The 27382-nt window shown below is 39.9% G+C and overlaps 1 protein-coding gene across 13 annotated transcripts in view; it reads left to right on the top strand.

The window, feature by feature from the left end:
• The window catches only part of TACC1 (transforming acidic coiled-coil containing protein 1), a 119443-nt gene that overhangs the window by 70312 nt on the left and 21749 nt on the right, over nucleotides 1–27382 (top strand). For 5 of the 13 annotated variants that reach the window (XM_038560034.1, XM_038560042.1, XM_038560036.1 and 2 more), the window contains 5 exons: nucleotides 16060–17158; nucleotides 19424–19459; nucleotides 20745–20805; nucleotides 22877–23084; nucleotides 25857–25909. In XM_038560034.1, the coding sequence (XP_038415962.1) occupies nucleotides 16060–17158; nucleotides 19424–19459; nucleotides 20745–20805; nucleotides 22877–23084; nucleotides 25857–25909 (1457 nt within the window). The remainder of the gene's footprint in view (nucleotides 1–16059; nucleotides 17159–19423; nucleotides 19460–20744; nucleotides 20806–22876; nucleotides 23085–25856; nucleotides 25910–27382) is intronic. The other 8 variants (XM_038560038.1, XM_038560035.1, XM_038560040.1 and 5 more) reach the window with 5 other exon arrangements.

The raw sequence follows: 27382 nt of genomic DNA, 5'->3' as shown, positions 1-27382 counted from the left end.
ACAACTAAGCCACCCAAGCACCCCTGTTTCCTACTTTAAAAAAAGCCAAACTTCTGCTAAACAGTGTAATTTCAAAGACTTCAGACTTTTTTATTACTCTCTTCCTCTGGGGCCTCTTTGCTGCTTTATCCACCTCTTCCTTTTGCCCCTTTTCTTAGAGTGCTGGAGCAGAAGAGATGGGAGAAATAACATGGTCTTCAGCCAAGGCCTCTGTCCTGTTGTGGAGGCATGTGATGTGACTGGCAAATCAGCTGCTGTTGCTCTGTCTGGAGGCTCCTTTCTCTTTTCCTTTATCCTGCATCAGCCCCCAGCTCCTGTGTGGGTGGTTGCTTCTTTGTGAGAGAGGCAGTTGGTATTTTGAATCCTCCAGTAATTATTTCTGAAGAGATGCACATTATGGTTGTTTGGCAGCAGCGGAGTGAAGTTACACAATTTCCCATCTCTGCAGAGGAGTCCCATCTGCTAGCACGTGCTCTTTCTCTCCACTCATCCTGCTGCAGGCTGCAGGCGTTGGGTTCGGAGGAGAAGTCCACAGGGAGGTCCTTCTACATTTTCTGTCTGTGGTGGGGGATTTCTCATGTATTCGAAATGTAACCTCAAACAAATCCAGACTTCTGAAACTCCGGGGCATCTCAGGAATGAGAAGAGAAGACGTATTAGTTATGGGAAGGGTTTCTGTGGAGAAGGTTTGGCTGCCTGGGTGGCAGACACTCAGGATTGGTGGGCTTTTCCCTTCTTTCATATTAGGATCTGGGCCTTCAGAGGACAGAGTTGGGTCTTTTTTTTTTTTTTTTTTTTTTTTAAGTAAAATAGCATAACATACTGGTTTGGAAATTTGAAATATTTTCTTTATCCTTAGTATATAAGCTTTTTCAGCTCATCAAGTGGCTTTCCATAGTATTCTTTACCTGTGGAGTGTTACATTTTACAGTGAGCCACTGTCAGGAGTTAGAAGCTTATCTCAGGAGAAATGGCATCTGGTGCTCTCTTACACTCTTACAAATAGCAATAAACTCGCCCCTGCCTTCTCCCCTGTCCCTCCCAGCTCCTGAGTAGTGTTTTATTTGGTGATTTTTTTTTTCTTTTTTTTTTTTTTTGGAGGCCGTGGAGGAGGAAGTTTGGACAGTTTGTTTCTGTCTGGGTTTGGTCAGGAGTGTATGTGAGGGTGTGTGTGGGGGTGTTGGGTGTTGATGTTTTTCTGCTCTAAGTAGTGACATCTTAAAGTTACTGCATACCTAGGAGGATGTTCCGCATTTTCCTGCCTTGACTCACCCACTTGGAATCCCCTCCTTACTCTCGTGTTTCTGGGTGACCTGAGGCCTCAGTGGTTGTCAGGGGAATGTGAGCTTTGTAGCCTGTACCCTGAGGTTCTTTCTACCTAGCATTCCTGGAAAAGGCCTGCTGGTGCTGTTGTCCTGCCCCTGGGTAATACATCATGTCGACTTCTCCACTTTAAGGCCTGTGCTCTTGACCAAATGACTGAGAACGTACATATATAAAATATATTTAAGCTTTGGGGTAATCAGAGGGACTGGGAATTCAGACATGAAATTGGGAAAAAAACAAAAAACCTCGAATTTTGGACACTTGCCTAAATGCTAATATGTACCTTATTAACAGTCTCCTCAAGTCGGATCACTTTAGCAGGAAGGGGTGGCACAAGTGCCAGAATCACGCTCATTTCCCTCCTGAAGCCCTGATTCAAACACAGGAGAGTAGGGGGTGGAAGGGCAAGACCAAGCCATCCATACATTTGAGTGAGGAGAGCTCTTCAAAGGGAAGGGGTCAAATGAAGAACAAATGTTAATCCCTCACAGCTGTTGGTTTAGAGCTACACAGCTTTACCACGACTTATATGTACCTTTTCTGTACATAAAAGATATCAGTTGAAAAGAGTCCTTTATTTGTCTGACATGCGCCCAGCAGTGGGCACTGATAGAGTGTCAGCTCTGCTTTGGGGGCTTGGGCGTAAGGCCCTTACAGAGCTGAGTTTGGAGGAGGCTAGCTGGCCTCTGTTTCCCAGGCTTCTTGGCCTCCTTGGTTTCTCCAGAAGTTTTAACAGCAAATAGATAGTTTTAATAAGGGAGTATGTGAAGGAGGTCTTGGAAGAAGTCAAATGTTAAAAACTAGCATTGAAAAAATCTTCCCCTCCCTAGACAGGAACAAAGCCAAAAGCCTTTTGAACTTGATGATTGTCCTGCCTCTAGGATGGTTCCTGTACTGTGCTATATCTGTTGTAGGAGAGAGGAGTGATGTCATTTTTTCACCTTTTTCTGTAAATAGAATTTAGCACATTGTAGGCTTCCTCAAGAGAAATTTAAAATTCCAAATTGATGTGATGGTGAGACCTACCACTTCTCTGAAGTTTGAGTTCCTACACGTGATATACATAAGAGACTATTTAAAGCATTTTCTGAAATACAAGTCTGTGGTAGAGTAGAATATTTTATTAGGAACTGCAGGATGCTGTGCTTGCTCTGAGCTTTTGAGCCATGTCCATTTTTTCTTTTTTAACAGTTTTATTGAGATCTAACTCACATATCATGCAGTTCACCCATTTTAAGGGTCTATAATTCAATAATTTTTAAAAATATTTTATTTATTTATTCATGAGAGACACACAGAGAGAGAGAGAGAGGCAGAGACACAGGCAGAGGAGAGGGCGAAGCAGTCTCCATGCAGGGAGCCTGATGTGGGATTCCATCCCGGGTCTCTAGGATCATGCCCTGAGCTAAAGGTGACGCTAAACTGCTGAGCCACCCAGGCTGCCCCAATTCAATGATTTTTAAAAAGATTTTATTTGAGAGAGAGAGAAAGCATGAGCAGGGGGAAGGGGTAGAGGGAGAGGGAGAAGCTGACTCCCCATTGAGCAGGGAGCCCGATGCAGGGTTCCATCCCAGGACCCCGAGATCATGACCTGAGCCAAAGGCAAATACTTAATTGACTGAACCACCAAGGCACTCCTGATTCAATGATTTTTAGTATACTAACAGAATTGTACAACTGTGGCCTTCATCCGATTTTTAGAACATTTTATCACTCCCAAAGAAATTCTGTACCCTTTAGCATTCCTTTGCCATTCCACCCCCTAGTCCTAGGCAACTGATAATCTACTTTGTGTCTCAGTATATTTGCTTATTCTGGACATTTTATGTAAATAGAACTATACAATCTATAGTTTATTGTGACTGCCTCTGTTCACATCCATATTGTAGCATGTATCGGTACTTCATTCCTTTTTATTGTCAGTAAATACTCCATTACATGAATGTGTCATATTTTGTTCAGTTGATGGACGTTAGAGTTATTTCCACTTCGGGGCGATTAAGATTCATGCTGCTACGAACATTTCCTGTTCAGGTTTTTCTGTGGATGTATGTTTTCATTTCTCCTGGGTATATACCTATATACCTAGTAGTGTTACTGATGGGTCATAAGGTAACTGTATTTCTAACACTTTGAGGAACTGTCAAACTGTTTTCCAAAGTGGCTGCACCATTTTACATTCCTACCAAGAGTGTGTGAGGATTTCAATTTCTCCACATCCTTGTCAACACTTGTTACCTGTCTGTTTGATTTTAGCCATCTTAGTAGGTGTGAAGTGGTATATCCTGGTTTTGATTTGTATTTCCCTAATGCCTAACAGTGTTGAGCATCTTTTCATGTATTCATTGGCTGTTTGTATATCTTCTTTAGCAAAATGTTTATACAGATTCTTGGCCTACTTTTTTTTTTTTTAAGATTTTATTTATTTATAAAAGAGAGCAAGAGAGAGAGGTAGAGGGAAAAGCAGGTTCCATGCAGGTAGCCCGACGTGGGACTCGATCCTGGGTCTCCAGGATCAGGCCGTGGACTGAAGGTGGCGCTAAACTGCTGAGCCACCCAGGCTGCCCTTGGCCTACTTTTTGACTGTGTTGTTTATCTTTTTATATTGAGTTGTAAGAGTACTTTATGTATTCTGGATACAAGTCCCCTATTAGATATGTAATTGTAAATAGTTCTTCCCATTCTGGGGGTTGTCTTTTCACTTTTTTTTAGGGGAGGAGGGAGAGAGAATCTTAAACAGGCTCCATACCCAAAGCCGAATGATCTCACAACTCTGAGATGATGACCTGAGCTGAAATCAAGAGTTGGATGCCTAACTAACTGAGCTACCCAGACACCCCCCTTTTCACATTTTTGAGGGCATCATTCGATGTGTAGAAGTTTTTAATTTTGATGATGTTCAATTTTCTACTTTTTCTTTTGTCCCTTATGTCATATCCAAGAAGGTTTTGCCTTTTAACCCACCGTCACAAAGATTTATTACCCCTATGTTTTCTTCTAAGAGTTTTATAGTTTGAGCTCTTATACTTAGATCTGTGATTGATTTTGAGCTAATTATTATATGTGTTGTGAGGAAATGGTGCAACTTCTTTCTTTTGCATGTAGATGTCCAGCACCATTCATTGAAAAGAGTGTTTGAATTGATTTTGTACCCTTTTACCGACCTTGTCAAAAGTCACTTGATCATAGATGTTAAGGGTTGGCTTCTGAACTTTTGTTTTATTGATCTGTATGCCTTTCCTTATGTTTATCATATATTCTTGATTATGGTAGCTCTGTAGTAAGTTTTGAAATCAGGAAATATGAGTCCTCCAACTTTGTCTTTCTGATTGTTTTAGTTACTCTGGGTTCTTCCCATGTCCTTATAAATTTTAGGATCAGTTTATTAATTTTTTTCAAAAAAGCCAGCTGGTATGTTGATACAGATTGTATTCAATCTGTAGATAAATTTGGGGAGTACTATCATGGTAACAATGTTAAATTTTCCACTCCATGAATATAGGATGTCTTTCCATTAAGATTTTTAATTTCCTCAAATTATGTTCTATAGTTTTTAGAGTACAAGCTTGGCCTTGTTTGTTACCTTTAAGTATTTTATTCTTTTTGATACTATGATAAATGGAATTGTTTTCTTAATTTCTTTTTTGGATTTTTCATTGCATGTATGGAAATACAATTGATTTTTGAATGCTGTATAGGAATACAGTTGATTTGTGCACACTGATCTTGTATTCTGCAAATTTGCTAAATTTGCTAAATTCATTTGTCATAATAGTTTTTGTTGGTGTATTCCTTAGAACTTTCTATGTACGAGATCATTTCATCTGCAAATAGAGATAGTTTTTCCTTTTTCCTTTTTTTTTTTTTTTAAGATTTTATTTATTTATTCATGACAGACACACAGAGAGGCAGAGACACAGGCAGAGGGAGAAGCAGGCTCCACACAGGGAGCCAGACATGGGACTTGATCCTGGGTCTCGAGGATCACACCCCGGGCTGAGGGTGACACTAAACCGCTAGGCCACCGGGGCTGCTCTCCTTTTTCCTTTTCAATCTAGATGCCTCTTATTTCTTTTCCTTGCCTATTGGGACTGGCTAGGACTTCTAGTACAATTTTGAATAGAAATAGCAAAAGCTGATATTCATGTCTTATTCTTGACCTTAAGAGGAAAGCATCAGCCTTTTACCATTAAGTATATCATTAGCTGTAGAATTCATAGGTGTCCTTTATCAAGTTGAGGAAGTTCCCTTCTGTGCCTAGTTTGTTGGGTGTTTTTTGTCATGAAAGAATTTTGTTTTTTTTTTTCAAATTTTTTCTCCATATTTTGAGATGATCATGTGAGTTTTGTCTTCTGTTCTATTGCTGTGGTATATTACCCTAATTGATTTTCAGATGTTACACCAACTTTGCATTCCTTGGATAAATCCCACTGCTCATGATGCATAATCCTTCTTATGTGTTGGTGGATTCAGTTTGATAGTATTTTGTTGAGGATTTTTGCTTCTCTTTTCAATGTGAGATACTAGTCTGTAGTTTCTTTCTTATGAAAGCTTTGGGTTTGATATCAAGGTAATATTGGACTGATGAAATGAGTTGGGAAGCCTTTTACCCTCATTTCATGTAAGAGTTTGTGAAGAATTGATACTAATTTTTCTTTAAGTATTTGGTAGAATTCACCAATTTGATACAGTTGTGTGTATGTGTGTGGTGGGGGGAAGTTTTTAATTTACCATTTCAGTCTCTATCCCTGCTTTAGATCTATTCAGATATTCCATTTTCCTCTGAGTCAGATTCAGTAGTTTGTGTCTTTCAAGGAATTTGTTATCTAACTTGTTAACATAATAGTGTCTCATTTTTAAATGGAATTAATAAGCTTTGCTGTGCTTTTTTCACAGGGTTGTTTTGAGGATCAAGGTAGATAACATTTTGAGGATCAAATAAGTGTGAAGTATTTGATTTGTTCTAAATTCTTAGTTAGAACATAACCTTATTTTACCAATGTCTGCAATTTAGCATTTGTACTGTGTTCCTCCTTTGTCAGTTCTGTTTCAAGGGAGTGATTGTTGCCCTTGTTACCAAAGGAATATGAACTAAGGTTGGGTTTGAGGGGGGAACTAAAGTGATTTTGAGACCTATTTCTGCTTGTTTCCTGAGGAGTAGCAGAACAAGTAGATCCTACACTGTCAGTATTAGAAGACATCACTGTATCATTAAGAAGTCAGTTGTGGGCTCTGATCCATTCTGCTCTCCCCCAGCACTGAGAACAAATGTTTCCTTTCCTCCTTGAGGAATTGCTGAGCTTGGTCCAGTCACTGATTTCCTAAGCTCTCCTGTAATCCATACCTTAGACATACCTCCTAGCTTGCATCTAAGTCAGTAATAAAGGTTCTCTTAGGGGTGTCTGGGTTGCTCCGTTGGTTAAGTGTTCAACTCTTGATTTTGGCTTGGGTCATGATCTCAGGGTTGTGAGATTGGCCCTGTGTTGCGCTCATGTCCTGGGCGTGGAGCCTGCTTAGGATTCTGTCTTTCCTTCTCCCTCTGCACTTCCCCAAAAGGGTTCTCTTAAAATACAACTTAGCTTTAAAAATAAAAAATTATTTCATATAATGCTCTAGAAAGTTCTCTTTTGCTGAATATAAAGGTAGAGTCAAAGAAGGAATGACTCCCTTAGAAGAGAAGTTGATGATATAAGAAACTGACTCCTTAAAGTCAGAAGTCTAGCAACACTGGTGTTTTCTATATAAGAACATGTGAGGTGGCAATTTTATGAGAAGGTAGTAGCTTCTTCTCTCACTGTATTTCAGTGTGTTTAGCACTTGATTGTTCTCTGAAGGGGCTTTGAGTGTGGCTCTTGTTTCCTTAACTGGATTATAAGCCCCATGCACTTATTTTGTGATCTCTTTATATGGAGCACAGTGTATGCTGCAGGTCATAAGGGGCTGTGCTTGGTTAGTTAGATGGTTATCTTAAAAAAAATTTTTGTGATTTGATTTTAGGGAATGGTGACATTGAACATCTGGTTTGGATCTTTCTGTAGAATATTTTAGTACTATGGCTTAGAGTCAATTGCTATTACACATTTATAACACTTCACTGTCATTGTTGTGCCTTCCAAGTTTGTGTTATTCTCTACGTATCTTTTATGTGGCCCTGAATAGCAAAGACCTACATTTTGGGTTTGAGTTTGGAAATCCAGGCCAGTTTCTTTGTAACAGGCATCCTATTCTATAGTTGTGTAGTTTGAGGTTTCCCGATTATGAGATATATAACATGGGTGATTATACACGTGGGATTATCTCCACCAATGGGGATAGAATAGTCCATCTATTTGTGATGTGTAGCCCAACATGGTCAAATGGATTCTTCATCTCACTTCAGAGCATTCAGAAGCATGACACTGGTGCTTTGTTCCTAGAGATTGTCCCTTTGCTTCCTGACTCTCAGATGCCCACCCCTCAGTCGATATGACAACATAATCAATATATTTGTATCACACCGTAGCGTTGAATCCCCACTCTGAACCCTTTCTTCCTTAGCTTAAGATCCCACTTGGGGTTTCCCATGAATGAAGAGAAATTAGATGAACGAAGATAGTTCTGGAATTAATTAAGTGACTATCTAGCATGGGTAAGCCATGGCCTGCCTGTGCTCCAAACTAAGTCTGTCTGCTTCCTGTCTCTCCCTTCACCTCCCCTCGTGTATATGGTTAACCATTCTGAGCCATGATTTCTTCATCTGTGAAATGGGATTAAAAAAAAATCTCACAGGGTTGTTGTAAGGATTAAATAGTGTAATATATCTAGAATATCAAGCAGTTGCAATAATATTGTACTTAAGAAAAAAATTTTCTGGAGTGAGACACTTCAAAAATAACCTTTTACAATGAATTCCACTCCTCTGTCTTGGGAGGAGAAGGCAACAGGGAGCTGGTTGGGCTTGGAAATAGGAATCCTGTGGTGACATGGAGACAAAAGAGAAATGGGTAAAGGGGTATTAAGTTTGGGTGAGAAGAGATTTTTGTGCTTCTTAAGGATTCTAGGCCTCAGAATATAAGTTTTAGGGATCCCTGGGTGGCGCAGTGGTTTGGCGCCTGCCTTTGGCCCAGGGCGCGATCCTGGAGACCCGGGATCGAATCCCACGTCAGGCTCCCGGTGCATGGAGCCTGCTTCTCCCTCTGCCTGTGTCTCTGCCTATCTCTCTCTCTCTCTCTGTGTGTGTGACTATCATAAATAAATAAAAATTTAAAAAATAAAAAAAAATAAAAAAAAAAGAATATAAGTTTTATGTCTTTATATGTTTAAATTGAATAATCATGTAACTGTTTTTTTCAAGCACTGTTCTTCCCCTTTCTTTTTACATGTAATGTGTCTTAGAGATCCAGTCCTGTTAGCACATACAGATGTACTCTATGGTTTAACGCCCATACAATATCTGGTGTAAGTTTGCATGCCTAGTGATTTTTCAATCCTCTGTGATGCTTTATAATTGCCCCAAAATAGTGTGTAGGAACCAACAGTTCAGTCAACATCCTCATCCTTGTACATGTGTGTAAGGTCCTCTTTGTGCACATAATTAAGATAAATTCCTAACAGTCATGTTGATGAATTAAGAATCTGTTCATTTTGGATTCTGATAGGTAGTACTAAGTACTCTGAAAGATCCCACAATATACTCTCCTTCAGAATATATGAGAGTGCCTCCTGGCCCTCTTACCTGGCAACTGTTAATGGGTATCATCAATATTTTAAGTTTTACAAATCTGATAGGTTAAAAATGGTATCCTGTTTATTAATTGTGTGAGAGTGAGCTTATTTTTCAATAATGTTTTGGCCATTAAAAGAAATAGCTTGCTTGCTTTTGGGCTTTATCATATAGAACTTACTCTTATTTCCACTATTCAGTGAAAAGCACCAGGGGTGTTTTTTGTTTTTTGTTTTTTTAATTGGGAATGGGGAGGAGGATTTATGGTCTGGTTGCTCACTAAAGTTGTTACTGCCTCCAGTTTGTAGATTCCTTAAGACAGGAGATTGTGTCTGTGTGTTCTTTAATTCTTCTTTTGATTGTATGAGTTTTTGTTTGTAAAATGCTCAGTCACGGTGCCTGACACTGTAGTCAGTGCTGCTTCCTCCTTTTTCTTCCCTTTCATTGTTCCCTTACATTATACCAGGCCTTGTGGGTGGCCTCTTATCTGGTGTCTACCAGGGCCTCACAACACCTGACTTCCCAATGGGGCCAGACCACGCCCAGGCTCATCAGGCAGGCCAGCAGTTTGTATTCTCCTTCAGATTAATGTTCTCTAAATATCCAGCAGAGTTCCATGTAAGTCTACAGACTTAGGCCAAAGTTTGGCCATCTTTTGTTTGTTTGTTTGTTTGTTTGTTTGTTTGTTTGTTTTTTTAAGATTTTACTTATTTATTTAAGAGAGAGAGCATGAGTGGTGGAATGGAGGGAGAGAGGTAGGGAGAAGCAGAAGCAGACTCCTTGCCCAGTAGGGATCCCAGCCCAGTGAGGAGCTCAATCCCAGGACCCCAGGATCAAGACTTGAGCTGAAGACAGACGCCCAACCGACTGAGCCACCTAGGCACCCTGGCCATCCTTTGATCATATGCTGTGCTCTGCACAACAAAACCTGAGCCACCATTCAGAGAAGGAAAATATTTACACCATTTTGTTCCTGGGGTTTGATTGTCTTCCTGGAGTAGTCCAGTATCCTTTCCTGCCACACCTGGGTACTGGTGAGACATTTCCCCCACCCACTCCCACTTGATATTTTGTGTCCCTTCAAGTCCAGTCTTAATGTCAACAGGTGGCTGAAGTGTGTTTAAACAAAACCTATTTAAATTTATGTTTTAGTGATGTTCCCTCTCAAAGATTTAGTCCACACTTAAAAGTGCTTAAAACAGCACTTGCAGCAGCACATCCCTCTTGAACATTCTCAGAGGTGACAAGCTTTATTCTTAGATGTTAAGATTTTTTCCCCCAAGGTAGCTGAAGAGTTTTTAAACCTCAGTGTAGTGATTGAAGGGAAATTAACCATAAAGTATGAGAGGAGCCCTTTTGAGGACCTTAAAAGTGGTCCAGAAAGACAGTCTTCAAGAGCAGTGATTGCTAAATGCCAGGCTAGGAAAGAAGGCTTTGGATTTTCTTGGCTAGAGAATGCTCTGACATAATTTTTCTTTGAGTTTCAGGGGCTTTGTGGGTCCTCTGAAAATTTATCTGTGAACCCTTCCTGAATTACTATAAAGGTCATTCATTTTCATATATTGGTTCTCAGATTCATATATTGGTTCTCTAAGGCCTTAGAGTCAGAGCTTGTATCTTCAGCTTGGATGTGAGAGACTGGATTTTGAGGTTAGAAAGAGGCCAATATGTATGTCTGTATGATACAGGAGGCCTGTTCAAATTTTGGCAGCTTTCTTACTTTACACATCAGGTATTTGGGAACGCATAAAGAGGACCTTCTGTAGCTAAAGGAGAGGAACTGATGGACAGATCTAAAAGGAGCTTCTAGACAATTTTTCACCAAAAGGCAAGCATATTTGAGAATAATGCCAAATCGAAGTGTTAATATGCATTGTTTTCCAAATGGTTCTGTTTTGTCTCTCTCTTAAATGAGATTATATGTATGAAAGCAGCTAGCCAGGTTCTCCATGTATATTATTAGCTGAATACGCTTCTTAGCTTCAAAAATACTTTGTGTTAATAGCATAGCCCCCATCCCCCACCCCCCTTTTGAGGCTTCCAAGATTTTTTGGAAACATGTCTTCTAACTCCGTATATCTTTAGCATACTGGAGTGCAAATCACAGTGTCCGGAGACTCTTACCTCAGTCTTCAAAGTTTTGGTATTCTGTGCCTCTTTTTTTGAAACTATTATAAAATAGAGGGAAAATATTTTTACATTAGAATACTCTATGTCCTACCTGAATAAGCATAAAAAGCATCTATGTTTTAAAGCACACCTGGGCAATTCACACAGCTTTTTAGATTCAGGAGAGGCTGATAATTGAAAGGAAGAGTTTTGTTAACAGCAACAAATGTGACAGAAGTGGAAATGTTGGTCTATTTTTGGATTTCCTCTGTGTTTGCTTTGAATTTATCTACTGATCTAATCTCTAACCGTCTGTGTTCAGGAAGCCGCCAGGCAATGCTGTGCTTGTCAGAATCGTCCAGACTCCTCAAACTCATTTCAGGGAGAGAGCATTTCAGCACCCTGGAGGAAGATTTTTAAGGAATACAGGATTTTTGTAAAAATAAAAGGATGACTAGAGGTAGGGCACTTACATAACGGTGTTTTCAGATGAAAAGCAAGCACTGACAGCTGTGGCTAGGACTCTTCAGTGATGGAAGCTGAGAACGGAGCTTGTTGAGAAGGGCATTGTGCTTTGTTTGCTCTGTGGAACTTGAAGTTTAGGTTTTGTTTTAGGGCAGCACTCCGTATGTAGGCACAGCTGGTACTGGGGTACTTGGCAGATTCAGATTCAGTAAGATTCAAATCTTATTCAGACATACCATTTTGAGTTTTGTGGTTTGTTTTCTTCTTTTACATTCTCACAATTCCCAACACTGGTTTAAGTCCATGAGCAATGTTCTCCCACCCACTCTGTCTCACCTGGCAGTACCTTCTAGTGGGGACTAAAGATGCTAGTCCTAGGTGAGGTCCTCAGTGACTAGGTGCATAGCTGGGCATGTTAATTTGCCTGGCACCTGGGTGGTGTCTTCTTGGCAGTGCTCCTCCAGCTGTCTGCTCAGGCTGAATTCAGATGAGGGGCATTTGTTTTCCTGTCCCATTCTACTAGTGGGTGACATGCTTTATGATGCAGCCCATAAAGCTCCTTGATCCCTAGAGCAGGAGGGAGAAGGGGAGCTGGGCCAGGCGGGCGTTAGAACTTCTGTCTTAACACTGAGATCCTGCTCCTCTGCCATTCCTCCTTCTCCAGCTTTCAGGTGGCCTGCCCTGTCCCCTCACACTGAAGATGCTCCACCTCTGGCAACCACCAATCTGCTCTCTCTATGAGCTTGGTTTTTTCTTGGAATTTTATTTTAAACTGGATTAATCATTTTTAGGTACACTTTTTTAAAAATAAAAGATACTATAAATCAGATTTAAAATATGCTGAGGCTCAATGATGAAAGTATAAAATAGAGATAACTTATAATTCTGTAGTATTCCATGTGACTTTTAAAGGAATCACATCTACCTCAGTGTCTTTGATTATGTCAAATATTATTTGCACCCCAGATCTCTATGAGCTACTGCCTACTCAACAAACATCTCTACTTCAAAGGCCCAAACAGCTCTCAGTGTGTCCAAGCCAAACTCCTGACCCCACTCTGACAGCCTCCAAGCTCTTTTGCTAGTATTTCCTGGGTGTCACTGAATGGTAATATATCTATCTTTCCATGAGTTAAATTGTCTTCAATTGATAACCTCCTTTGACTTCAGTCCTACAGGCAGCCAAGGACTGAGACTTATCAATTTTATCCCATTTTCTTTCTCAAATATTATATATTTCTCTTACTGTTCATTACCCTAGTCGAAGGACCCAGAATTTTTACCCCCTTGCAGTACTTCTCCATATTGCACTTGCTCTATGCTCAGTTATGCCACAGTAGGTTACAGTGAGATGAGGTCATCTAATTATTATTTGTATCACTTGCATAATATACATAGAGCTATTTATTAGAAGACTAAATAGGTCATGGGAAGTGGTTTGATATTATAGTTGTAAAGATTCAAAATATTTTTTTTGTTTTTATTTTTTTTAATTTTTATTTATTTATGATAGTCACAGAGAGAGAGAGAGGGGCAGAGACATAGGCAGAGGGAGAAGCAGGCTCCATGCACCGGGAGCCCGACGTGGGATTCGATCCCGGGTCTCCAGATCTCACCCTAGGCCAAAGGCAGGCGCCAAACCGCTGTGCCACCCAGGGATCCCCAAGATATTTTTAAAACAATGGGATTTATGAAATTGAAAAATACAAAATAACTCAGTTGGAGTCTAAATCAGTGTATTTCACTTGTGTTTGGATTATAGGTTATTGAGAAGAAAACCTTGACTTAAACAAGTCAGTAGTGATGAATGAGAATTTGAAACACTTAGTTGAGTTAAACTGTCCTGGAAGCCTGGAAGAGAAGCAGAAGGAAATTTGTGTTTCAGAGTTGAGTTACTAACAGTATCTAACAATTTGTCTAATTTCTTAATTTTGCAGATTTAAAATTTATAGAAAGTATGTAAAGTGGTTCTTCATGAGTTTGAAACTTTGCACGGAAAATATAATATTGCAGTATTTAACAGCATCATTTTAAAAACTCTCAGGTGCCTTTGTGGCTATCTCTGTTGATTATTCACTGTTTCAAGGCAAATTTCTTGTTTTATATGTTCTCAGATTCTCCAACACCAACTTGGCATCAATAGTTCAGTTAGTTCTGACTATCCACAGTTTCCATGGGCCCCACAAATTAAGTGCTTATTCCCACAAGACTCTGAGCCTCCCTTCCCACCAACTTCATTCAAATGCCAGTTGCATATGCAATGCAACAGTACAATTTCAGTACTTCCGACCAACTGGCTGTAAATGTGCAGGTTGCTACAGCCCTCCTCTTCAGATTTGGTAATTTGTTTAGATGATTCTCAGAACTCAGGGCACAAAGGACAAAGTGGGGTGAAGGTGCAGAGCATCTCTGCCCTCTCCTCTCTGGGTATACCACCTCTCCAGCACTTTGAGGAGGTCAGCAACCTGTAAGCTTCCCAGGCCCTGTTGTTTAGGGGTTTTTATGTAGGTTTTATTACATGGGCATGGTTGATAAATCATTGGCTATTGGTGATTAGACTTCACTTCCTGTTTCTTTCCTCCCCTGAGGTGAGGGTAAGGTGGGGCTGAAAGTTCCAATCCCATCATCCTGGCTTGGCCTTTCCAGTGACCAGCTCTCATCCTGAAGCTACCTAGGGGAAGAGAGAATCCGAAGCAGGCTCCATGCCCACCACAGAGCCCGATGTGATGAGAGGCACCATCTCATGACCCTGAGATCATGACCTGAGCCAAAGTCAGGAGTCCAATGCGTACCCCGCTAAGCCATACAGGCACCCCTTTCTATTTTTAAGAAGACATTCTTTTGAAATATGTTAAAGCAAATCCAAGATATCATGTGTTGAGAGCTTTTTAAAGAGTACCGTATTTGGGGATCCTTGGGTGGCTCAGTGGTTTAGCACCTGCCTTCGGCCCAGGGCATGATCCTGGAGTCCTGGGATCGAGTCCCACATTGGGCTCCCTGCATGGAGCCTGCTTCTCCCTCTGCCTGGGTCTCTGTCTTTCTCTCTCTCTCTGTGTCTCTCATGAATAAATAAATAAAATCTTTTTTAAAAAACTACAGTATTAATAACAGTTAAATGTACATTTGAAAACAGAAACAGAACGGACATTGGACATTGGTAGAGTGTCTGAAGCATCTGTGCAGAACAGTTTATAAGGCACTGCCTTAATTCTAGTCATAAAGGGGTCATGTGAAAATATATCCAAGTGCTCTAAAAAACTTTTCTTGTGCTCAGTTTTTTGATCCTGGATGAGGATTAGGGTTAGAGGGGCATCACGGAGTTCCCTTTAAAATCCCAAGATACCATGATCATACCAATTTATTTGGTTTTTGCTGCTGTTCTTCTATAGTTCAGGTATATAACTCAGGAAAACACTATCTTAGTTTGTGCTTTAAAGAAATACCCTCATGTACACCTTCCTAATTCCAGCATTTCTTCTAATAAAACCCAAGTTAAAGAGGATCTTCGTTTTTCACAAGTGCTTTGAATACCTGGCCCAGCTCAGTGACAGAGCTAAAGAAGAAATAGCTTTATTATTGTATGATTCCTATCTTAGTAAAATAAGGATTATTTGTTTGTTGTTGTTGTATGTGTTGTTTTTAAATAGCCTCATTTTTTTTTAAGTCTTATTAAATCCAGTTGATTTTTCTTTTTTGAGTAAGCTCTATGCCCAGCTTGACCCTGAGTTGTATGTTCTACCAACTGAGCCAGCGAGGTACCTCAGGACTATTTGTTTTTTAAGCTATTTCTGTATTTGATTTTTCAAATTAGTTTTTTTATTTGGTTCTTTCAGGTTTTTTTAAGTCTACAGAGAAGTTCCTCTGAGCAGGCCATGGCGGGTAGGCCATGGTGGGTTTTTCATTTAATTTTGGTTCAATAATTTAAACATTATTCTAGGGAAGAGGGAATACTAGTTTTTGACATCCAAAGATGAAAATCTGTTTACTAAAAAAAAAAAAAAAAAAAAAAAATCTGTTTACTGCATAACATTCAGACCCTGAAGCTGTCAAGAAGTGCCTGGAAACTGTGGTGCCAGTTCTGACCCCTCTGCCTACACTGGCAGCATCTCACGTTTTTTCCAAACCAGTTATTTTAACCTAAGGAATTTTAATAATCACATTAATATGCTTTGCAATAGTCTCTCGATCTATTTAGCTCTTTCTTCAATAGCTCTATTTTGTATAATTATTGTTTGTATAACTGAGATGAAACACGTATACAATTTGGGATAGGAAAATTTATTTAGAGTGTAGTACTAGCTGTTTCCTTTTAGACTGCTCTGCTGACCTTGCTGAACCTTAATAAAAGCAAAGAGGGAGGAACTTGCTGCTGGTCTATGTGAATTCAGCTAGTAGAGAATATTTACACATGCCAAAAAGATAAGTCTTTAATAGATGGCCTTTGTGTTTTGTTTTAGAATCACAAGAAGTTGATGAACAGCTGGTAGCAGAAGTGGTTGAAAAATGTTCATCTGAAACTTGTTCTAGAACCTCAGAAAATGAGGTAGCACAGCAGGCTGTTGATTCTTACTTGGTCAAGGATTTCAAAGAAGAACCTGAACATGATAGTAGCAGAATTTCAGTAGTGAGGCCATTTTCAATAGAAGCCAAGAATTCCACGAATATCCCAGCAGCTCTAGGCACAAGGGCAGCTTATGGCTGTGTAACTGTGGTCTCGGGGGAGGCTTCGCCCTCCAGCATACCAGAAGCCATCCTGGACAAGGCAATGACAGAAGGCACCATGGGAGTTACACTGGAAACTTCCACAGAATCTGATCTAAAGGCTGGCAGTTCCTCTCCAGAGCCTGTTCCCAGCAGAAGCAAGCTAAGAAAACCCAAACCTGTCCCTCTGAGGAAGAAGACAATCGGCGAATTCTTAGAAACTGATATTGCCCTAGAGGGCACGCCTCTCCCCCAGGCATCCTATCAATTCTGTCCTGATGAGATGGATGGGAACACAAGTTCTTTGCTAGAAGGTGCCAGGATCCAGAAATCTCCCCCTGATACTAAGGAAACATCAAGCACTCCCAGCAGTGACACCAACGATTCAGGAGTTGAGCTGCTAGAGGAGTCGAGGAATTCACCTCTGAAACTAGAGTTTGATTTCACAGAAGATGTGGAAAATATAGAGTCCAGGAAAGGCCTTCCAAGGAAAGTTGGCAGGAAACTGGGTAGCAAACTGCCTCCCAAGGTACAGAAAGATAGCATCAATAAGCCAGTAGGTGCCAAAGGTGTGGACCAGCCTGCAGACCCAGCTGCAGACAGTGCTCCTCCCTCCCAGGCATCTGCTAAGCTGGATCCCAGCCAGTGGGATAGCCCCAACTTCAATCCCTTTGGGGGCCACTCCACTCTGCAGAACTCCCCCCTTCTCTCCTCTAAGGGCTCCTACCACTTTGACGAATCCATGGATCCCTTTAAACCAACTACAACATTAGCAAGCAGTGACTTTTGTTCTGCCGGTAATCATATTAATGAAATCTTAGAATCACCTAAGAAGGCAAAGTCGCGTTTAATAACGTGAGTGACGACGGGGGTGGGTGTTGTGTTCTGTGTACTCTCTGAGTTCGGCAGCTGGCTGCTCTTGTCTTGGCCAACTGAAGTTACCCTTGAGGTGCATCAGGGGCAGGCATACAGCTTATAGCTTTATGTGGTAGTCCTCACTATTTTGCTTAACTTTGGTGTACAGTCAGAAATACCAGAGGTTTCCCTTTCAGGTGTCTGCCTTATTTCTGAATCCTCAGTTTATTCAGCTGACCTCTCCTACCTCCACTTGGGTACTTTTCCCCTCTTTAAAAAAAAAAAAAAATGTAGGCTAGGTAGAGATTTGATGGTTTTCAGAAATCCTATCTGGGCTGTCAGGAATTACTTTACATACAGAATTCAAGTGTCAGTGCTAGCCACCATCTTCATATTCTCTGGATAAAACAAAAATTCCAAGCCTCCCCATTACCTATCTAGTATTAGTAACATGTGCAAAGTGGTCCGGAAAGGTCTTCTAGAAGTCTTTCACTTAAAACGGAAAGCTGTGATTTTTATTGGGAAACAGACCTATGGCTGAAAGTTGGTAAGAATTCTTTCCCTCCGTGTTTAGCTTCTAGCTCCATCAGTAAGGCAGTAAATTTCCAATAAGAATCAATATTTTAAACAGTCGTATAAATCTAACTAAATTTGTGTTTTGATGTGTGTTGTCTCCCCCTCCCCCTTTCTGAGACTTCTATAGCCATTTTTGCAAGGTCCTTGGAGTTTTCGGAGTGACCAAGCCATATTCCATGTAAAGTTTCAGTTTAAATTTGTTACAGGGTTACCTTTTCATAGAACTTGTGTTGATGACAATATAGCCCCTTGTGACCCTGTGACGTTTTACTAAAAATGAGATATAAAGAAGGACCAATGACATAGAGGATGAAATGTGAAAAGGGAGGATGAGAAGTACCATTATTTCCAGCCGTCACCATAGATGAGTCAGGAAAATAACAGTCAGCATTACTGTGTCCTGACAGAACAGGCTAGGTGGCATAATGAATTACACCAGGGAGAAAAGTATAAGGAGTAGAAAGTATCAGGACCAAGAAACTTGAGCCATGAGAAACCAGTTCCTCAGCAGCCCCAGAATGTCTAAGGTGAATGAAATGCCAGTAGTAGTTCTTGATCTGTTCTTCGATTGTATATGAGCAGTTAAATAGTTGCTAAAAAGTATGACTGGGGGTCCTCAGTGCTCTTCTGTGACTGAGGTTAGTTACCTCTGTCTAGATGGTGCTTCGAATATGTGTTGGCTCCGTCATCGCCTTGGTGTTTCATAACGTGGGATGTACTAAATACAGGGTGCTTTTGGCTAGCAAGGCTGATAAGGGAGTCATTGGGGGCCTTCCCTTCAGTTGCATGCCGAACCTGTATAGTGAGGGCAGTCCTGTTAGATAAGATTAAGTCTGGACCAAAAGGAGGGAAGTTTTTCCTACACCTAATTTGCAGTACTAAGAAGTACCCTCCCAAGACATGCCACCCTCATGTGGTAGCAGTTTCCTCCTGTTCTGTTCTTGGGGAGTGCACTTCTTGATTTAATAATACCTTACAGACTTTTGTAAAAACTCTTATGAAATTAAAACTCTTGTTCTTTCTGTAAGAGAAGAGTGCTCCACCTTTCATGTAACTATGGGATTTTGTTTAGAAAAATCCGTCTGTTGGCAGGAAGGACTGGAGATATGCATGTGGAAGTAGAATTGAGTGGAAAGTTAGAGGTTCTGTTAGCAGGTTACTTGTGGGACTTTGGCATCTTAAATTCTTCTCTACAGTGGAGACATCATCCTATCTATGATTGGTATTTATGGATCAAATAAGATAAATTATGTAAAATCATTTTAAGTCTCTTAGTGATACACATGTGCAGAAGTTATAAGCAGATCCATTGTCAGCTGTAGTTGTATTCATGCATTGCCTTTAATCTGGATGATGAGACCTTTAAGACTAAATGTTCTCTGTAGAGAAATGTTGGTTTTATATATTTACAAATATTTAGAAGTTCACTTTTCATCTATAAATTTGAATATGAGGCATTTCTGAGTGTTTCTACTTACTACTCTTTGTTAGAGAGAGGTTCCTGATAATCATTCACCCACCAATGATGACATTCATGAGTATGACATTTTTATTTTTATCCCACCTCATAGAAAGAATTTTGCAGCCTTTACATCTGCCAGACTACAGATAAAATATTCCAGGCTTTACATGATTTTTTTTCTCCATCTGTCTGTCTCTTTTCTGTCTCTAATTTTGTTGGTGCATCAGGACTACTGAACAAGTGAAATTTCTCTGTTTTCTGTTGTAAGTACTCCTGCTGTCTCTGTTCATCCCCAGGACCATTGGCAGTCCTCTCCCCAGACCATCTCTCCATAGCATGTTGGCTTGTTTCTGAGTTTGACCTGAGGATGATTTTTGCATTTCATTTGCCACTTCATGAGTCAGCTTAGCCTTGCAATTTGTACCTAAAGGAGTGGAGATCAGCCTTCCACCTTAGGTGCAAGAGCTTGCACTCCCCAGCTTGGCACGCCTCATGTGGCACCCTGACAGTGAGCGCTGGCTTGGCCCCGAGATCATCCTGACAGAGGTCTGAGGGACTGCTCTGCTATTGTTAGAAACAATTGACTTTTTTGATGGGATAAGGTTGCTGACTTGGAGAGGAGAGACATTTTAGAGGCAACTCCAGTTTGGTGGTTTGGTGGCAGGGGGTGGCATTTAGTAAGACCATTAGGGAAAAAACCCAGAAACTAGATAGTGGTCATGCACATTCTGGTAACTTTATGTGCTCCTCCCCTCCCCTTACCCTCCTACCCCCCAAGAAGAAGTAAAGGTTATAAACTTATTTATTTATTTTGTCAGAGTGGCTTTTTTACTGGAAATTTTTAAGTTCATTAAAACAGAACAGAATCTGAACTAGGCTTTGGGTCATAAATTATGTGCTAGTTAAAAAATAACAGGGGGTTTGAGGTTTCCCCAGTTCCAGTCTTTCCACAAATACATGACATTCGTTTTCCATCTTACTGCTTAATAGGAATGATAACCATTTACGCAAATATTTTTATTTTTGTACTTTCCATTGACCATAGTTTTTCTCTGTTAGCACACAGGTCTGGAACTGTCTTATCAGACTTATGTGGTTTTTAGTGCAATAAAGAACTTTTTTAAAGAATCTGGTCCGGTGTGGTAATTTTTCTAATGAATATCAAAGCCAGTGAGTAGGGATCAGATGAACTGAATGTCTCTAGGTGATAAGGTACCTCTGCAAGTTTTGGTGGTGTGTCAGCAGAAACTGTCAGAGTCAGAGTACTGGTGTTACACATCCCACGGAAACACATGAGGAGGTCTTCTCAGAGAATGAGCTGAGCTATAGTTCCTTGCCTGCCCTGTCTCCTGGGAAATTCAGAGACATGAAAGGTGTTCCCCTCTCTACTGTGTAGATGTAGAACTTGCGTGGTGCTGTATGCTTTGGCTTCTCTCTGCACACATTGCTTTCTCTGCTCCATCTCATAGCTTGGAAGTTGTTAATATGATTCCAAAATGGCCTGTTTTGTTTTGTTTTGTTTTGTTTTATTTTTGTTCTCCTTTCCAGGAGTGGCTGTAAGGTGAAGAAATATGAAACACAGTCTCTTGCTTTGGATGGATGTTCTCAGGTGAGTCTGTGCCTGTCACCAGAATGTCTCTTGGACCAGGGGTCCCCAAACTGGAGTTTGTGTGCTCCTGGGGAGGGGGGTATAATGAATAGTTTCCAGCAGGTAATCTGGTTTCTGAGTAATCTGGCTTTGAGGATACCAATTTCTTGACCCTCAACTTCCTAAAGTGACCTGAGAAGGCTCCTGAGAAAAGGAGTGCCCACTCATGTTACACTTTTCCCACTTCTTTGAGGTAAAATTTCCTGTCATTCTGAATCTTAATAAGATGCATTTTCACTGGATATGAAATGTCTGGGACACCAAACAAAGGGCAGATTTGAAATAATACTGCATGTTTTAAGAAAGTGATTAACTTTAATAACTGGATAATAAATTTCTTAAGTCAGATGGTTTTCCAATTCATTGCTTTCAGCAAAGTAGGAGAACTTGAGTTATAACCTGATAGACTATTAAAAATTATCTGACCCAATGTTATATGTCAGTTATATCTCAGTTAAAAAATAATGTTTTTAAAAGATTTTTATTTATTTGAGAAAGCACAGGCTAGAGGAGGGACAGAGTGGGACAAACAGACTCACCTCTGAGCAGGGAGCCCAGATGCAGGGCTCCTTCCAGAACCATGAGACTGTGACCTGAGCCTAAGTCAGATGTTTAACTGGCTGAGCCACTCAGGAGCACTCCCCTCCCAAAGTAACTTTTGATGATAGAATTTTTTGGTACATGACTTGGAAAGGGATTCAAAGAATTAAGAGACATTTCGATTTCTAAAACTTTTTTTCTCTTTCATCTGTTTGTATAAATAGGCTTAAATATCTAAGCTTCTTCTTGATTGATAATTATAAAAATGAAAAACAGGAATAAAATTCATGTGGATCCTTGTTTCCTTCTAGCAGTAAATATTTGCCCATGACTATGAATTGGAAAACACACACACAAAAAAACAAAAACCCAGACCCATTTGATTGTGATGAGACCTTTTAAAAAACTTTATTGCAGCATAACTGTGAATACAGAAATACATTAATTAGTTAATAAAATTCATTTTAAGTTTATTTTACACAGTTTGGACCAAAAACTTGGTACATGGCTGAAGATTAAAAAAAAGAAAGAAAGATTTGCCCTCTGATTTATTTTTTCATCTATTACAAATATGTAAAGTATCCAATTTCAAATGCTGCTAAAGCAGGCAACAAATTTCTGTGAGAAATTTACCTTTGATTTGATTCAGGAAAATAACACATATGACACTGCAAAAGTTTTAAATAATTGGTACAACAAAATGTAATTGATACTTCTTTTTAGTAGAAACTTTTGTATGTGATAGTACTTATCAAAAGTTGTAATAATTTTAGGATAAATTGTGCATTAGTTAATTATGATGATTAGTTGTCCAGAAGAAAAAATGTTAATGTTTAAAGATTTACAGTCATAGAAGTTTTTTTTAATTTTTAACTTTTTTAACTGAGAAAGATGATAGAACTTTAAAAGACTTTAAAAGGATACAGGTGCTTCTTTTTAAGGATAATTTCTTGGTAGAAGCAATGATGCAAATTTCTGACTTAAAACTATTAAAAATGTGTGTTCATGTTGATTTTAAGTAGATGATAGAATATCATCAAATCACTAGAGTAATTAGGTTGAACTAGGCAATTTTTAAAGTATACCGGATATTATATCTTACGAAGTTTTTTATATTTATGCTGAAAAGTTTTTGGATGTCACCTAAAATACAGTGGGTACATTGATATTTCAAAAACAATTCATGGGCTATATGAGCAAAATATTTGAAAACCACTGCCTTAGATCACTTAAACTTGTTGCTTATGAATCTCGGCTAGAAAAGGTTAATTTTTCAGACCTCATGTGTGAATAAGAGAAGCGAGGTTCTAGAAAGCATAATATTCCATAATTGAGATACCTCAGCTTCCTCCTTGATTGGTACCAAAATCTATGATTAAGTCTTATCTGACACCCATGTGGAATGGTGGCTGTCTTGCCCCATTCCTCAGATGTCACTTTCCCCACTGTTGGTCCTCCTAAATGGTAGCATCTGATCTGTTGCATTTCCTAGGATGAAGGAGCAGTGATCTCCCAGATTTCAGACATATCTAATAGGGATGGCCACGCTACCGATGAGGAAAAACTGGCGTCCACTTCATCTGGTCAGAAATCAGCTGGGGCCGAGGTGAAAGGTGAGCCAGAGGAAGACCTGGAGTACTTTGAATGTTCCAATGTTCCCGTGTCTACCATAAATCATGCGTTTTCATCCTCAGAAGCAGGTATGGAAGTATATGTTCATCTTTCTAATGTACATAAGCCTAGAAATGCCTGAAAGCTTAATGCAGGAGGCAGTTTAAAGAGATTAGAGAATTGGGTCACTTGGAGGATAGATGCAGGTTGCTGATCTGTGCTTTGCTTCTTTGCCTAGAGAAGAGATGCAGGAGGGCATCTTCTCGAAATACCAGAGCCATAGGGATGAGTGTGGCAGGATGGAGACACTGACATATGAGGCTGCTTGAATTTTGTGACTTATTTTATGTGACTTCATCTCAAAATATAGTGGCCTGTAGCCATGTTGTGATTGTTGTTCAGCGTAGAGAAATAATAATAACACGTATAGTGCCTTACCATGTGCAGGCACAGTGCTAAGTGCTTTACATCTATTAACTGATGACTCCTTGGTCAGTATTATTCCCCCCCCGCCCCCCATTTTTCAGAGAAGGAAGGTGAGACATAGAAGTTGAGTAAGTTAGCCAAGGTCACTTGATTAGCACATGGTAGAACTAGGATCCAAACCTTGGCAGTCTGGTTTTATGGTCTTTTAAGCACAATGCTAACATGGGAAGAGGTTGCTTTCACGACTAGAATATTATCCATTTTCCTGTTTGTAGGCTGAAATCGACAAATACCCTGAAAAATCCTTGATGTTCTACTAAGGACTAACTAGGCTTAACCTATGCTGAAGCTTCTTCCTGTTGAACTTGTAAGAACATTCTAGAGCTGAGGCCCTTGCCCAGGTCCCAAGATATGTCTGTGGCCTTCAACTTGTGAAATATTTAGAACCATGTTCTTGACTACCTTAAATATTATTAAAAATTCAGACTTTTCAGCAATGTAATTTGATCTGGGGACTTTTATACTTAAAAATCACAATATGTCATCAAACCAGGGAAGCAGGTGGGAGACCATACTTTGCAAGAGTTCTCCCCTCAGCCTCTCCTCACTGACCACATCTCCTCCCATCTATAGAGTAAACGTGCCAGGCACTGTTCCACATTTCTTCCCAGGCCTCTTTCTGCTCTGAGATCTTTCCCACCTGTACTCCTCTACCCCAGTTATAGGGATGATCCTGAGTACTCTAGTACCTGCATTTATTTCTTACATTTAAAATCTTTCTTAGGACACCTAGGTGGCTTAGTGGTTGAGTGTCTGCCTTTGGCTCAGGTTGTGATGCTGGGGTCCTGGGATCAAGTCAGGCATCGGGCTCCCTGCAGAAAGCCTGCTTCTCCCTCTGCCTGTGTCTCTGCTTCTCTTTCTGTGTCTCTCATGGATAAATAAATAAAATCTTTAAAAATAAAGTAAAATAAAATTCCTTTCTTTGCCATCTTTATAAAAATTCTGTCCGTTTTTTTTCAGGTTTCTTTCAAAACTATGACTTGGCTTCCACCACACTTTATATTCCCACACATTTCTCCTTACCATTCCTGTTCCATGTATTTATTATAAGAGGTATCTTTGATAAAGTTCTTGAGGTTAAGGACTATGAATGATTCATCTTTGTCTTTCCTCTGATATAGGAAATATTTTTTGGATTATATTCTTCCTCACTAGGAGGAAATTCCTTCAACAGAAATTTCTAGAACTGGGGTTCTGTTAGCTATGGTGCTATCCTCAGAGTTAGTAAAGAGCTAGTGCTACAGTGTTTGATCATGTCTTGGGAGCAAGCTGAAGCTATGGTCATGCAGGGGTGGTAGGTGTGTGGAGGTGGGCAAGAAGTTCTGGCTCTATCAGGGGAATCACAATCTGTTTCCTAGGGAGAGCCACCTTTGCACCAGGTCTGGATAGATACATATGTACATAGATGTGCCCCAGAGAATGAGAATCTCTTGCAGGGATGAGAAGGAGCCTGCTATGTTGGTAAATGCTAAGCAGTTCTTTGTGAATTCAGGACAAGTAGGAAAAACGAGGTCCAACTGAGGAATCAAGACTTGATTCTGTAGGTAAAGGGGAGCCATTGACGGTTTGTAAACAGAGTAGTGATGGTCACATTTGTTTTAAATAATTCACTGTTGACAGTACACTAAAATAGTAATTTGTTGTTGCTACACGGAGGATGTAGCTTTAAAATTGTGTGTGCTCTTTCACGTTTTAAGATTTTCTTTAATAAGTACCTATTCCTTCAATTAGAAATCACATTGTGTGTGCACACGTGCACGCACATGTGTGTGTATATATGTATATGTATACATATGTACCTATACATATATATGTATACCTATACATATATATATTTTATATATATGTATTTTTTTTTTGATGCCTTTGGAGACGAGTTTGAAAGGGTGTGGGGAGGAGAATGAATTTAGTTTTCGGGCATTGAAATTTAGAGCTTATTGTTTTATCTGCTATGTTAATTATGAGGGTACCCTTCTGGGCTGGAATTTAAATTCACTCAGACCAATAATAAAAGTAACATTCGCTCTTTGGTTTTCTCTTTCTGAGATAGATAGTCCCATGGTTATAGTACAGCTTTTTTACAAAACTTTTCACGGACACAAGAGGGCAGCCTCGCTATTTTTTCCACCTGAAGATGGTGATTCTGTTGATGGCTGGCTAACCGCACACTCCCCTTTCTTCTGAATACTTGAACTTTTAATACAGACAACACACCCATAAACAAAATGCCAGTGCTCCTTTGAAAATCTGAAAATGCTGTTCATTTGTTCATAGACGTCACTCCGGGCCTGCACTGGGGTTTCCAGAGTCTTTTACCAGGAAAGACAGGAACTGACTTCTTGGGATAATTATAAAAATGACTCTCTGTGTTGCAGGCATAGAGAAAGAGATGTGCCAGAAGATGGAAAAAGATGGATCTGCCATGACTGTAAGTTCCTGCACTTGGGTTGGGGGGCAGGAGCGGGGGGAATGTGGGGCTCAGTTGGATTTTTTTCAGTATTTAAGGCCAAAGTTAATTCATTAAATAAGTTCTAGTCTTTGGTGACGGGATGAAATATAAATAAAAGTTTCTTCACTCAAGGAGCTCATAGTCTTTCCTGAGATCTCCAATCCAGTAGCCACTAGCCCTTCTGATTACTGAGCACCTGACCTGTAGTTAGTCTGAATTGAGATGTCTCTCGTAAGTGTAAAGTATTACTCGTCTTTAAAGACTTTATACAAAAAAGGAAAATAAAATGTCTCAAACTTTTTGTACTGATTACATGTTGAGATGCTCATGTTTTAGATATCTTAGGTTAACTGAAGTACATTATTAAAATTAATTTTACTTGTATCTTTTACTTTTTAAATGGCCACTGAAACATTTTAAATTACCAATGGCTTGCATTGTATTTCTTTTGAACCTCGTTAGTAGTAGATGCAAAATGGAAACTAGTGATACTATGTGAATGTTGTAATTTAATGTGTTCCAGGGGCTGTGGGAGCCAAGGCTGACCACCTGCACAGCAGGTGTCCGGGAGGCTGAATTTGAGCTCATTAAAAGCAAAACTATGTTAACATTTTTTAGACTTGTAAAAATAGTACAGAGAATTTCTGTAAATCTTTCACCCATGTTCCCTGAATGTTAACATTTTGTATAATCACAGTCCAGTTACCAAAATCAATGACCATGTTATTATCTAAGCTAGAAGCTGTCTTTGAATTTTGTCCGTTGTCCCATTAATGTCCTCTTTCTGGTTGCAGGATCCAGCTCAGGATCCCATGTTAAATTTAGTTTTTGGGTTCTCAGTCTCCTGTGATCTATGATAGTTCTTCAGTCTTTGTCTTTCCTGACCCTGACACTTTTGAAGTTGTTTTGTAGAATCTTTCGATTTGGGTTCATCTAGTGTTTCCTCATGATTAAATTCAGTTTGTGCATCTCGAGCACAAATCCATCAGAAGTGACACTGTGGCTTTCAGCATGTCCCATTTTTGGTGGAATTAACTATGACCACTTGGTTAAGGTGGTGTGGTCTTAGGTTCCTCCATTTGAACTTAGTTGTAAAGAGAGAATGGAGTTTGAGAGATAAAGCAGTGAAGCAGCAGAGTTGGCCTGAACAAAGGCAAAGAGTGAGAAGCAGGCGCTTTATAAGGAAGTGGAAGTGTTAGTAATCCCGTATGAGTAGGTGGTCTACAGTAGATGAGGACCAGATCATCAGGAGCTATTGACTTGGTGCCAGGAGGTTGGGAATTCATGGTAGAAGCAGTAGGGAACTATCGTGGGGCTTTAAGTAAGGAGCATCATGTTGGGTAACAAATAGTTCAAAGGATGGGGTGGAGGCTGAGAGATATTTATCAGGTAGGACCTTTACTATTTGGTGACTTGGGAGACTTGCATTGTGGCTGGGGTGAAATGGTGGTG

The sequence above is a fragment of the Canis lupus genome, chromosome 16 (assembly GCF_011100685.1).
Source record: "Canis lupus familiaris isolate Mischka breed German Shepherd chromosome 16, alternate assembly UU_Cfam_GSD_1.0, whole genome shotgun sequence".
Classification (NCBI taxonomy): domain Eukaryota; kingdom Metazoa; phylum Chordata; class Mammalia; order Carnivora; family Canidae; genus Canis; species Canis lupus.
The sequence above is the reverse complement of the archived record's forward strand: the minus strand, read 5'-3'. Positions and strand labels throughout refer to the sequence as shown.